Source organism: Eumetopias jubatus, unplaced genomic scaffold (genome assembly GCF_037043125.1).
Source record: "Eumetopias jubatus isolate StellerSeaLion01/CBP00866 unplaced genomic scaffold, mEumJub1_p1.0 scaffold_2, whole genome shotgun sequence".
NCBI lineage: Eukaryota > Metazoa > Chordata > Mammalia > Carnivora > Otariidae > Eumetopias > Eumetopias jubatus.
The window spans coordinates 30,374,518-30,387,264 of record NW_028274808.1 but is presented as its reverse complement, the minus strand read 5'-3'; the positions used below and the strand labels follow the sequence as shown (position 1 = coordinate 30,387,264).

General features: G+C 41.9%; 1 protein-coding gene across 4 annotated transcripts in view; it reads right to left on the bottom strand.

Moving 5' to 3' along the window:
- Positions 1 to 2,459: 2,459 nt before the first annotated feature.
- Positions 2,460 to 12,747, bottom strand: part of NRG1 (neuregulin 1) — a 1,087,163-nt gene continuing 1,076,875 nt past the window's right edge. For all 4 annotated transcript variants that reach the window (XM_088020943.1, XM_088020944.1, XM_088020945.1 and 1 more), the window contains 3 exons: positions 10,417 to 10,547; positions 9,408 to 9,614; positions 2,460 to 6,690 (listed from right to left, as the gene is read on the bottom strand). In XM_088020943.1, coding sequence (XP_087877069.1) covers positions 6,039 to 6,690; positions 9,408 to 9,614; positions 10,417 to 10,547 — 990 coding nt within the window. In that variant the 3' untranslated portion in view covers positions 2,460 to 6,038. The remainder of the gene's footprint in view (positions 6,691 to 9,407; positions 9,615 to 10,416; positions 10,548 to 12,747) is intronic.

Here is a 12,747-nt window from a genome sequence, read left to right as displayed (position 1 = left end):
AGCCTGGGTACAAGTGTTACCTCTGCAACTTACCACATGTGTAGCTCCAGGAAACACTTTTAACTTCCCTGAACCTAGAATTTCCTATTTATCATAGCAACATCCCATGGGTTTAAGAAGATTATAAATGAAAAGGATGTTTTAAGCCCTGAAATCTTATAAAATATTACTTATGCATAATAGATTATTTCTCTGTATATAAGCAAACCCGTACATAAGCTAAGAAAGATTTTTGTATCTATGAAGGTAATTCTCTGGCCCTTCTGGCATGTTGTGGGGTGGGAAGAGAGTCGCTTCTTCCATCAAATTCTGTCCCAATAAATACGTTTGAAGGGGGGAAGGATTCTCTGTCTCCTTTTATGAATTACTGGTCTCCCTCTTCTGGTTTGCTTTTAAAAAGATCGGGTAGATCATGATGGGTTTCCTCCAGGTAACAAAATCCATTTTATCCCCCTGCCAAGTGATGTTCTGAAGCTCACTAAAGCTCAAACACAACAGCTCACCAGAGAGGTCCAACAATGACAGTCCCAGTTTGTCAACAGGAGCCTCCAGGGAGATACAGGATCGGGTCTGACTTCTCTGTCCCACGACAGCCTTAAAGGGAGGAATAATGCGGCTTTACTGTAGCAGCAGGACGGTCCTGTCTCACATAAACTGAAAGCATTTCTCTTCCCTTACCAGATCAATCTTTTGGAGTAATGGTTTCCATAAATTTATTTTATTCTGTTTCAGAAAGGGCAAGCCCAAGATAGACTACAAAGTGATTCACATGAGGTCATCAAAATTTTCCACTCCCTCTAGCATCCTAAATCTCTAGATTTCCGATCTGCCTCACTGAACCCCCAATCCCTGACATCAGGTCCTTTGGTCATTCATCATCAGGGCTGAGAGCAGGGAAATCTAATGATGTCTTCCCCAGACATTAGGCTGCAAAGATGTTGTTGGCCTGGGTTTGACATTCCAGTCTACAGCATTGAAGTGAATGGAGAATTGTGATAATCTAAATATTCAGATAATCTTCATTCTCTCTGTACCATGGTCCACCACATAGTCTTCTGCCTCAAATACCAATATATGTTAGGTATCTGATTCTAACCTACGTTACTGAGATAGCTGCTTGTAGTTTTCAGTTTGAGGGATGGACAAAGCCTCAGCTTCAACTTGAAGACACAGGGAAGTATCTCAGTCTTCAATTTTTCAATATTCTGTGAACTCCTTGATTTGCTGAATGGCTGGTTGGCTGGACTGGACAAGTGAAATGATGTGGTGGCTTCAGGATAGTGTGTATTAGGAATTGTGTGTGTGTGTGTGTGTGTGTGCGCGCGCGCGTGCGCATGTGTAAACCAAAGTTGACACAAATCACAAATATGAGGACTCTGAATTGTTTTGAAAAGTTCATAATATAAATAATAAGAACAAGTACAGTCAAAGGCCACTATCTGAATCTCTTAGACATCTAAGACTGTTTTGGAAATGATACCAGTAGAGCTGTTAGTAGGTACTAGGAATCATATATGTATATGGAGATGGACTTTGATGGCAAGCATTGGGTGCCCTCAAACTCCAACGGAGGCCCCTGTGTACCCCCACAGGATTCCTGAACTCTATCTCATATACTTCAGAAGCCCTAATCTTATCTAGAATAGTGAGTAAATTGCTCGAAATATATAAAAAGTATCACCCATGCAAATATCTATTTGTTAAAATATGGCTTTTGTTTAGGCTAATTTCAGTAAGAAAAGTAATATCCTCATTTCTATGACTAAATCTTAGAATGTGGGAAATTTCTCATGCATAGGCCCTTCCCTGAGCAGTAAGATGGGCATTTCGTTTGATTTATTGATAGCATGAGGGGAAAGAATCCAACTTAGCCTTATCTTCTCTCAAAACTGAATCAATAAATCATGGGGCCCGAATCAATAAATCATGAGCCTGATGGAAGATAAATTTACTGAAGCTACAGGAAAGCTGAGCATGGCCAGGTTCTAATGGCTGCCTTTTTTGGGCCCTGTTGGCCGTCAGATTACTTGAACCCCAATAACATGTTTTCCTTTCACAACTGCTGGGGATCGTCACATTGACATTTCCATTAGTCTGAAGAAATCTCTTGCGGTCACTACAGAACATATCAACAACTAGGATCCAGGCAATCATGCCCTAAAATGTCCTCTCTGATATGTTATTGCGTATTGGCGGGGGGTGGGGTGGTGGGCGGTGTGCGAGAAGGGGAAGAAGACATCGTATTGCTTGCTTGTGGCCCCTTCAACACGGAAGACAGTGATGAGCAGAACCAACAGGCAGAAAGTGATGAAAGAACAGGCAGTGTGGCAAAAGCAACAGAGGAGATGATCATGGGGTCCATCAGGCACATTCCTAAATTAATACAACTGTCACAGTCAGCTGAAAGGTGCTGGTCTAACAGACTGAAACATTAGTCTGCTGAGCAACACTCCCACGCCTCCACAGAGTAGCATTTTTATTGCAGTATGTCTTTCATGGAAAATGAACAAAACTTTAAATAAATCACAATTACTTATTGCTTAGTATTTTGGATAATAAATTCTTTAGTTTATCAGTACCTCAGGGCCTTCAAATGTGCATTCTTCAAATAGTTTCAATTACATATACATTCTTTCTCCTGAACAATAAATTATTCTTTAAAAAAAAAGAAAAAAAGAAAAGATACATAATTTTAAAGCAAAGAAAAAAAAAATACCCATATATTTTTGACATTTATCTTAAACTTATATGAAAACAACTCTATGTTAGATGCTTAAATATAAATAATAAAAGACATTATGTTATTTACAATGTTACACAGTAAGTTGAGAGAGTAAAAAACTGACATTAACTCATAAAGACAGTAAATGATTTAGGAAAACATCCAAGTAACGTACAATGTGTATTTACAAAAGAATATATAATAGAATTCGTGATATGTGGCCATTTCCTCTTGCCTGCACTTCTCTGCAGTGTTTCACGGGTCTTTGCAGATAGAAATCTCTGTGGGTGGTGGAATGAAGCCAGTACTAAAAGATAAAACCAGGCCTTCCTTATTTTCACCAATGTGAGCCATGCACCTTTTAACTCAGGCCAAAAAAAGGAATAGTTATGAGCAAGTTACCCTGGATAAACTCCATCTATATCAAGACAGTCACACTTAAACAAGGAAGATACGGTCTGTTGGTGTTTGGGACACATTTCACATATACTCAGGCAGAGTGCCATTTTGTGGAAAGCATGAGGCTGTCCAGGCACTCTTGAAAAAAAAACAAACAAAAAAAGGCATACCCGGCAAGAAGGGAGAGTAGGACAGAAGGGGAATCTTGAGTGAGAAAAAGAAGTTTCGCCTATACTGCACTACCCCTTGGTGGGATAGGATTTCAGACCCAGGAAACACAGTTGCCGTCACACTTCTGGGCAATTTCCACTCCCCGGAAACCCCTCTGAAGCTTGCCACATGCTGGGAGCATGGGTTCACGCCCCTCCGTAGGATTGCCACTACACTGCCCGCGTTTAGAGACAGGGATGGTTGGGAGCCGCGTGGGGACTAGACATCACAGAGAGGTCCATTTGAACACAAAGTGGGTGGCGGCGGCAGGTAGCCCTGAGGAGACAGCTGGCCTTTCTTACAGGGGCAAACTCTTGTTCTCCAGAAGGAAAGGCTGTCCCAGAGAATATGCCACCTCTCTGAGTGACCAGAATCAAGCTGGAAATAAAATTTCCTCTCGTCCTAAAGGTTCCTATGTATTTGCGACCTGAAAATGTAGATAGCAATTTTCATACTGAGGAAAATGTTGGTTGCTCTCAGCAGATACCATTTATTCCGGAAATTCTCCACAATGGGGCATTTGAATACTCCAATGCCCAAAGATTTTTGCAGCAGAAATTTTAGACTTTTCATTAATGGTAGAAATTTCTTTATTGACATAGTCTCTGAACGATCCAAGGCCTTCACAAAGGCAATATTAATTTAATAAGTTAAAGGACCTCTTTGGGTGGACTGCCCTCTTCCCCCTGCCATGAGCTTACTCATTTCTACAGAAGTGGGAAATCGGAATAACTTGGGCAGCCCGAAAGAAGCACAAAGTGACGTGTGAGTAACGAAGGACAGTTCAGGATACCAAATACTAAGAGTAACTTCAAGGACCTGCAGACAGACACCTCTGTGGGTTGTAGAAACAGGAAAGTTGCTTAATGACATGACTCGCGTCCAGCCCGCATTTTCCCACGACCTCCTTGCACGTCCCTTCTTCCCGAGTATTTTAACATAGACATTTGATGAAGAACTAAACCCAGTTCACCTGCAAACAAGCAGCAGCTGCTCTCGTTGACTTCACGCCTGGTGTTTGGAACCCCCTGCCAACCTGTTTCCCATTTTGTCCCATGGATCCCAAGAGGTCACCGGGAATCTAAGTAAAGCTCTAGCCCGATCTGACAGATATCAGGCAGGGCATGAAATAGGGCCTGCATTTTTTTTTTTAAATCCCCCTATTTTCCTGAATTAGCGTTTATTCCACATATTAACAGCTATAGGCCTTCCTTGGACTTGCGATCACAGAGAACATGCGAAGTTTGGACCCATCGTCCGTCCTGTTTTGTGACAGTAAAGCAAAAGGTAAGAAAGGGGAGGACATGGATGATACAGGCTGCAGATGGAGAGGCCAGGACAGAGGTGGGGGGTCACTTCTGCAGGGAAAGTTGCAATCTTTCCAACCCTGTCAACATTCCCTGATGAATCATCGCTCTGGGAAGGCTCTTGCTAATCACAAATCACATGCATGTTGGCCATTCCTGACAAAAATGTTCATGCATAGTTATGACCTGATCGAGGCAACATGGAAAAACAAGAGGAAAGTCATGAGGAGAAAGGCGTGGTCAACAGAACTGTTTTAAAACTGCAACCAAGTCACACGGCTCTTCTCCACCTGGGCCTTCTAGACACTCACTCCGTCTAGATACTCTACAACAGAACTACTTCGCTATGATGACTAGTCACCACCGCACACGGCAGGCATATTTCACTGCAGAAGGATTTCAAATTGCTGAGTGTGCCGTTTAAGCTGGTCATTTTGTGCCGTAACACATCTGTTCTTGAGTTGATAAGACACAACCAATGGCTAGCTCCCCAATCAGTGAAAAACACAAGTCAGGAACGATTGCACCTTTTTCAGCCACGGTTTGATTTTCAACTAGATGACCTGCTGCGTCATTCCCCCAGAAAATGAGGCTGAGTCCTCTTAGAAGGTGATGGATTTACCCCGATAGCAAGCCAGAACCCATTTACTATGCTATCCCCCCAACTGTTGCTCTTTGTCAAGAAAAATAAACCCAAATAAAGCAAATGGTAGCTCTTTTTCGTGAGAGCAAGCTGTCTTCTGATTAAGAATATAGTTTTTTTAAAAAAATCACAATATTACTTTCTTCCTAATATTTAACATTACTTAATGCAGTTTCCTGCTGTAATTAATAGTAGCATGCTGTTGGATCTACTATTATCTCAGAGCCCAGTGAAGCAAACCTTTGGCTGGCAGAGTAGACACAACTCATTTCATATACTGAAAGCAAAAGAAAACTTCGTACAAAAGAGAAGAGTATTTGGATGGATGTGCCATTACAAGACGTACTGATCGGGCGCTACTATAAATAGCAAACAGAGGGACAGTTGCAAGTCTTGCAAATCATACATCCTGTCAACATCATAATGCAATGCACGAGAAGCCAGCGAAAACTGAATATATGGGAGGTTTTGCTGAAATACTGTGGAAAAGCAATCACAGTAACTGTACAAAACTTGCTCTCAACATAACAGAACATAAAGGCACCATTGATATCTTTCTCGTTTTGAAATACTGTAAAAAATTGCTACATATGGCACATAACACATTTGTACATACATATATTTAATTTATAAAAGTTTTTTTTCCTGTTTTCTATTTGCAGAACTGCTAAAATAAAATAAATTGTTTAATTTAAGGTGGAATACTTTATTATATAAAATAAAGTTTTACAGGTGAATCTATGTGTTTATTTAGGTTTTATACAGCGATGGGGTCTTGGTTAGCGATTACACTAGACAGCCTGGCCTGCAATTCTTCCTGCGTCGAGAAGCGGCCTGCTGGGTTAGTCCTGCTGTCCGCCAGGCGGAAGGCAGGTGCTGCCTCAAGACTGGCTGCCAGGGGGTTCTGAATGCCCAGGAAGGGAGTATCTTCCCCTACCCTCTCATCTTCTGTTTCACTCTCTGAGTTAGTGCCCTCAGCGCTTGCGTTGCTGTCCATCTCCAACCTGTTAGCAATGTGGCCATTGAGCTTGGTTCTTTTGGCCCGCCGGCTACTGGTGAGTTTCTTAACAGGCTCTTGAGCTGGCTCGTATTCCTGGGTGGTTTCATACTCCTCATCCTCCACTATCCTCAAGGGGCTAGGGGGCAGGCTGTTGCTCCCATGTGCGGGGTTGTGGTGGTAGGTGTTGAACTGCTGAGGGTGGGGGTCATACTTCTCCCGAAGCCGTGGTGGTGTCACAAGAAGCAGAGGTCTCTCTTCTTCCACGAAGGGGCTGACTGCCATGATGGGCAGGGACACTGCCGTGCTGGACACAGGTGGAGACATTTCCGAAGGGGGCGATTTGGGGGAGCTTGGCGTGTGGAAATCTACAGGTGACATGCGAGCCGGGGTGGTCATTGCTGACACATACCTGTGTGAGCACAGAATACCCCCCCCAATGAGTGTGGTGGAAGAAGAGGCAGAGGCAGGGAGGGTAAGGGGACAGAAGTCACGATATTACAGAATCAGAAAACAAAGAATTTCTATGCGTTGTACACTTCTCGATTTTTAACACTAAGGACATTTGGCACCCTTGGAATCTGAAATTATGTAGCCAAGAGTTTCCTCACGGGAGTACATGCATAGATCAGCTAGGTGGCCTAACTCAACCAAGCTTTGGGGATTTTCCAATCTCATGGTGATTTTAAATAAAAGCATGTGAGTCAGGACAAGAGGACACTAGGTCCCGGAAACCTTTCAGTTTAGAAGGACCAAGGCACAGGGATTTGCAAGGGAAAGAAGTATTACTTAAATACTATACCTTCCTAAAGGCCAAGGGGTCTTAGAGAATGAAGCCCAAATGGGGAATGGAAGAAGATCTAAGATGAGTTGCTGATAGCTGGATCTGCATGCATTTGGATCTGTGTGCCTTGTTTCTCCTTAGCTCAGCTATAAGGTTATGTCTTATGAAAAAAAAAGAGCATAGTAACTTAGATTTATTCCTGATAACAGTGTAACACATTTGTGTGCTTTCAGTTGTTCCATGAAATGCTACTTCGTAACATTCGATTTGCAACTCTCCATCCCAGTGACCAAGACATTCAGAAAAAAGCCTGAGAAAACCTTATGTTGGCTCCCGAGGTATGTCCAAGCTCTGGTCTACCTCTCTTCGAAACCCATGGCTGCATCAATCTTTGGCTTATCTTTTGTGACTGCTCAAGGGTTGGCTGCACCATGTTACCTCATGTCATGTTATATCCAGTAGTGCTCAGTAAATCTCATTGTCAAGACATTGAGTGTATTTTTTTTTTTTTTTAACCATATCATGCTTTCTCCCTCTAGAACAAGAAGGCCTGACTTAGCACTGAGGAAGATGTGGTTTATTCAGAGTCACATTTCTCAACTTTGATAAAAATGATGCCAATGAATAGCACCAAAGCTCTCTTTTCTTCACGTTGGCGTTCACAGAGTCTAATTTGACATGACCTGTGATGACACAGGACACCATTATCTGAACTCTAGCTAACAAGAACAGGAAACCTATTAACTTTCCTGCTCTTCAGCCATGATTCAGAGTCATATGGATGCGAGGTCTAGCTGTGTCTAAAACGGGAAGGTGTTTAGAGATGGAAATACTTGGGGCTTGAGGCTTCAACTTTTGTCCTGGGGATACTTAAATTAAGCTCCCTGAGAAATGCTAATCCGCATTCAGCCAAAACATAAAGATGATTCATCTTTTCTCTCCGTGTTCTCGAGGTTCAGGTATATTTCGAGGCCCTAGATAATATCTGCAGTGTGTGTGGAAGCCTACCACAGCAGGGAAATGTCAGCCTTTAGAGAGAAATATCACATGGAGTGATGAAGAAAGAATTTATCCCTAACCTCTTTCTCAGGTCTCAAAAAAGACTAGATTAAGATAGATAGAGTTTCTTAATACATAAAGATACAATTATATGAATTTAAGACTAAGGTTTTTAAACCACTTTGGGACCATGCCTACATTTTCACAGATGAATGACAGAGCAACCTCTCATTCCATAAAGCTCTGAAATACCACTTTGGGGTAAAGACCCTTGAAGAAGTGATCAGCAAGCTCTATAGGACCTGCTGGCCCAGAACTAGTCATCCTTCGTTACAAGGACTTCCCAGCCAGTCCATGAGTGGAAAGAGTCTGTCAGCATTATCTCCACCCATGTAACTAGGTATGGATTTGACATTACGTAAACCTTTCGGCAAGTGGTCAAAGATGACGCTGAGATGGTGATACAGTAAACAAACAGACAACACCCCACTGGATTTGGAAAACAAACAAGTAGCAGCTTACTGATAATGCCACAAATGCTGGTTGGATATAACTCGCTCCCAACTTAAGTGAAAATGAATCAAGGCAATCTATGAATTCAGTATTCCTATGAAGCATCTCTTACTTTACTCTGTTCTTGATTTTACCTTGTCTGTAACCCTCCTCCCCCCACCCCCAACCCAATCCAATATCCCCAGAAGAAAGCCAAAACATTCTGGAATAAAGCAATATCTGCTTTGAAAACCACCTGTGAAGACTGCGTCTGCAGCATACAAGAGATTTATTTATTCGTCCCTTCTTCGAATTTCGTAAAAGGGACACTACAGGGTGGAATGCAAGCAGTTGTGTCCCATGAGACTCAGCAGTGACACAGCCTTTGATTTGATTTAACTGAGGCTGGAAGGTAAGAAAGAGTTAGCACACGAGACCACGAGACCAGCTCGACCGGAGTTTGGGTAGCTCGGCAAATTCGAATTATTAGAAGGGTCTTTACGGACTGCTGGTGCCATCTCTCTAAAGTTACAACTGAGGAAACAGAGATGCCAAGTGGGTGTGAGCCTAAGGTCAGAGCTGGGACCTCTGGGTTAGCTGCCCCTCCAACATCAAATCACTCCCGCTCCTTAAGAGTCTGTTGCCTGTCAGCCACTGGGGCCATGTGAGCAGCTCAGAAGAAATGAGTTCAGTCAAACAAAAAGATGACTTCATCAACTAGGGAACTGGAACAGGCAAGGGCCGCCCCTTAGGCTCATTAGAGTAGATTTCCTTAGGTGAGACCCCAGCTGCTCATGGGGATTCTCCTACTAGGGTGCTTTCTCCTCTGCAGGAGCTTTGCCCTTCGGTTTTACCTTTCACTATGAGGAGAGTCTCGGTAGGAGTCAGGGGTTTCTCTGGCATGCCTGAGGAAGCTGTTACATTCGCGAGGGCCTCCCAAGCCATTAAGTCGTCCTCTTGGGCCCCCAGCTGGGCTGCTGTGCCTACTGTTTTCTACTGATGACATCATGATTACAGAGTGACTTTCCGAAATGATGCTTTCAGTGTGCCCATTGCTCCAGCTGGAGGGGAAACGGGAGAGGTAAAGAGACATATACATATGCATTTTTTAATGATACGCAAAAATGGAAAGGAAAGGAAGTGATCTGGCAACTATTTCAACTTACTGGTGTATCAGCAGTTGACGACAACATTACTCCTCTCAGAATAGAATTATTATTACTTGCTATAGAGGGGCTCTTCATTTTGTTTGACTTTGTAAGGATACAGTTTATGCACCTGTTCACCCATTCAACACACATGTATCAAATGTCAGTATGTACTAAGTACTCTTACAATCTCTCTGTTCTCCAGTGGCTTATGTCAAGGAAACACTTGGCCTATGAGCTACATTTGGCAGTCCCATGTTGTCCCTGGTAGCGTGCACTCACACGGGGATCCCCGAGGCATGTGAGTTCAGCTATCAAACAAGTTCTCGTGTTCATTTCCAAGGGCAATCCGATCATTGGAAGGAGTCGACTTCTAAATGTTCTATAGCATCTAGGACAGACTTTTTCCACTGTAGCAATTCAGTGAGTAGGCAGGCATGAGTAAAGACAATCTCTAAAATGGGGAACAACAATCCTGGGAGTGGGTATTATTTTCACCTTCAGTAATGAAAAAATGGAGGCTCAAATTTAAACGGCCATTAAATGGCAGAGCCAGTTGATGTCCAAAGTCTGTTTTTGTCCCGAGTCATACATGTTGTTAGATGTCCTTGCCTCATAAGGGTCTCCTGTTCCTTTCTTAGGCAGTGAAAGAAAAAGACAATGTCTAGAAATTCTCTCTTGGAGTAGTGCCCCGCAATTGTTTTTATTCTCATACCTGTGGCTAGGAGTCTGGGTGACAGTAGTGGAGTGGTGGGCTGTTGAGGTATAGTGACTGGTGGAAAAAGATGTCTCCGCTTCTCTCTCAACAATATGCTCACTAGAGATGACATTTTTAGATACGTATTGCTGGATAAACAAAGAGACACAACTTGAAGATTCATATTAATCAAAACAGTAACATCATCATCAACACACACAAATTCTATTCTCGTACATATACTTCATAACACATTCCATTTCTCCAACAGTCAGATGGCAAATCCTACCCTGGCTCTATGGCTTTTAAATTCAGTAAATGAAATTAATGAATTATCCTTTGGATGCGCATGCAGTGTGGGTTCTGCAGTCTTAACTGCATATTATCAGAAACAGACCTAGTTCTTCTATCTTACTTCCAACTGGTAACGTTAGTGGAATTCAAGACAAATCTCTGCCCCATATTCATTTTTTGCCATAGCTGTTGTAGGTGAAGAAGATTAACAGACAGCTGAATGAAACAAAAGCATAGAGATGATTTGTCTTCTTTCAAATTTCAAGTCAGGAGACGGATTTTTTTTTTTAACAATCTCTATATTTTGGATCTACTTTTCTTTTTCAGTTTCCAAGGGCCCATGTTGCCCTAACGATAGCAGTGAAATGTTCAATTTGTTGTCAGTGGTAAGACTAACAAGGCCACTGAGAGGTGTGAAGGACTTACAGAAGCCGTCAAGGTCACACATCTTGACAAAGTACACAATATACAGAGGGCCTATATATAGTGCAAGTAGATTCTACTTATTTTCATCACCAAATCACATGAGCTATTCCTGCCTTCAATCAGTGAAAGAGGCGCATTTCAAAGTTGTGTTTGAAATGCTGTTAGTTTTACTCCAAATTAAATTGAGTAATGGAAAAAGGCATGGAAAGGAATACTCTCAGATGAAATGGGCACTTTATATAAGCAATGGGCTGTGGGCCTTAAAAGAACCTGATGTATTTATGGAAACCCCCAAAATATACAACTTGAATTATGCTTGAAACTCTAGTTGGTTCTCTTAGTGGAAAGGCTAGTCCATGTGGCTCTTTCTGGGACGTGCAGTTAGCTTGCTTTAAGGAAAAGATGGTGATGTCATGATTCATGAGCTCTTTCTAGTCTGTGTACCATCTCACTCTTGGTCCTTGAAAGGCAATGTAAGCTTGGTGAATCTAATGAAAATAATATCTAACAATTATTGACCACACACTGAATGTCACCGGGCTAAGGGTTTTGTATGGATTGTCTTGTTAAATGCTCATAGAATTTGTTGAAGTAGGTATTATTTTTAGGCCTGTTGTCATAATGAAGAAATAGGGTGTAGACAGATTAAATAAAGCCCAAAGTAACACAGCCTGAGAGATAATTGGAATGCAAGCAGCCATTCTGCTTCCTATATATTATAACAGACATAGTGACAGATTGTAGGTGTGTCTGTATGGAGTGAATGCATTTGTCAACTGTGTAGAACATTCTAATGAACACTGGTAGAGGGAGGGAGGCAGCAAAATAAGCTAATATATTAGCACCTTATTCTGTCTCTGGAAGGTCTTTGCTACAAGATTTGCTGGCGGCTGAGTAACCACCAACTCTGAACTTGGGTGTAGGATATATTTGCTCCACACAAAATACACATTTTCCTACAGGATAGAAAAGAATGGTACTACAATGTAACCTTCAAGCTTTGCCTATAAAAAGCCAAACATCCAAGGGAAATGCAGAAAACAGGAAAAATTATGGTGGAATAGGAAGAGCGATACTCCAAATGCCAGGAAAGCTGAGTTCAGCTTTGGCCCTTATCTGTAAAAAGGGGAGACCTGAAAGATCACATCTAAAGACTCTTCAGAATGTAATATTCTATGACCTAGTTATATTTAAAAGCCGAGTGCTTGGTAAATTCTAAACAGAAAATTTGAGTGATTAAAGATATATTTAATCTGGAGGGTTTGACACCATGTAGAAGGAGTCAGGGGATAAGAAAGCACTATGTTCTCCCAGTTTTGCTACTGAGAAGGGAGTTTGATAAGTCATTTGGCCCTTGCATGCCCTAACTTCTTCCTTTGTACATCAGGATCAGTAAATCATCAGGCCCTGGGAGATGCCTCTAATAAAAATCACTCTAAAGCCCTTAGCTCAGTTCTCAGTACTAATCAGTTAGAGACTGGAGGAGCCTTCGTTTCCAAATTATTAAGAAAAAAAAATTCCTTCTGATTCTTGTATCATTAATTTTATTATTTTTCTGTGTTTTTCTTTTCTTTCTTCCAGTTAGGCCCTCCCTGTAGAACAAAACCAATATTATTATTCCAACCCCTT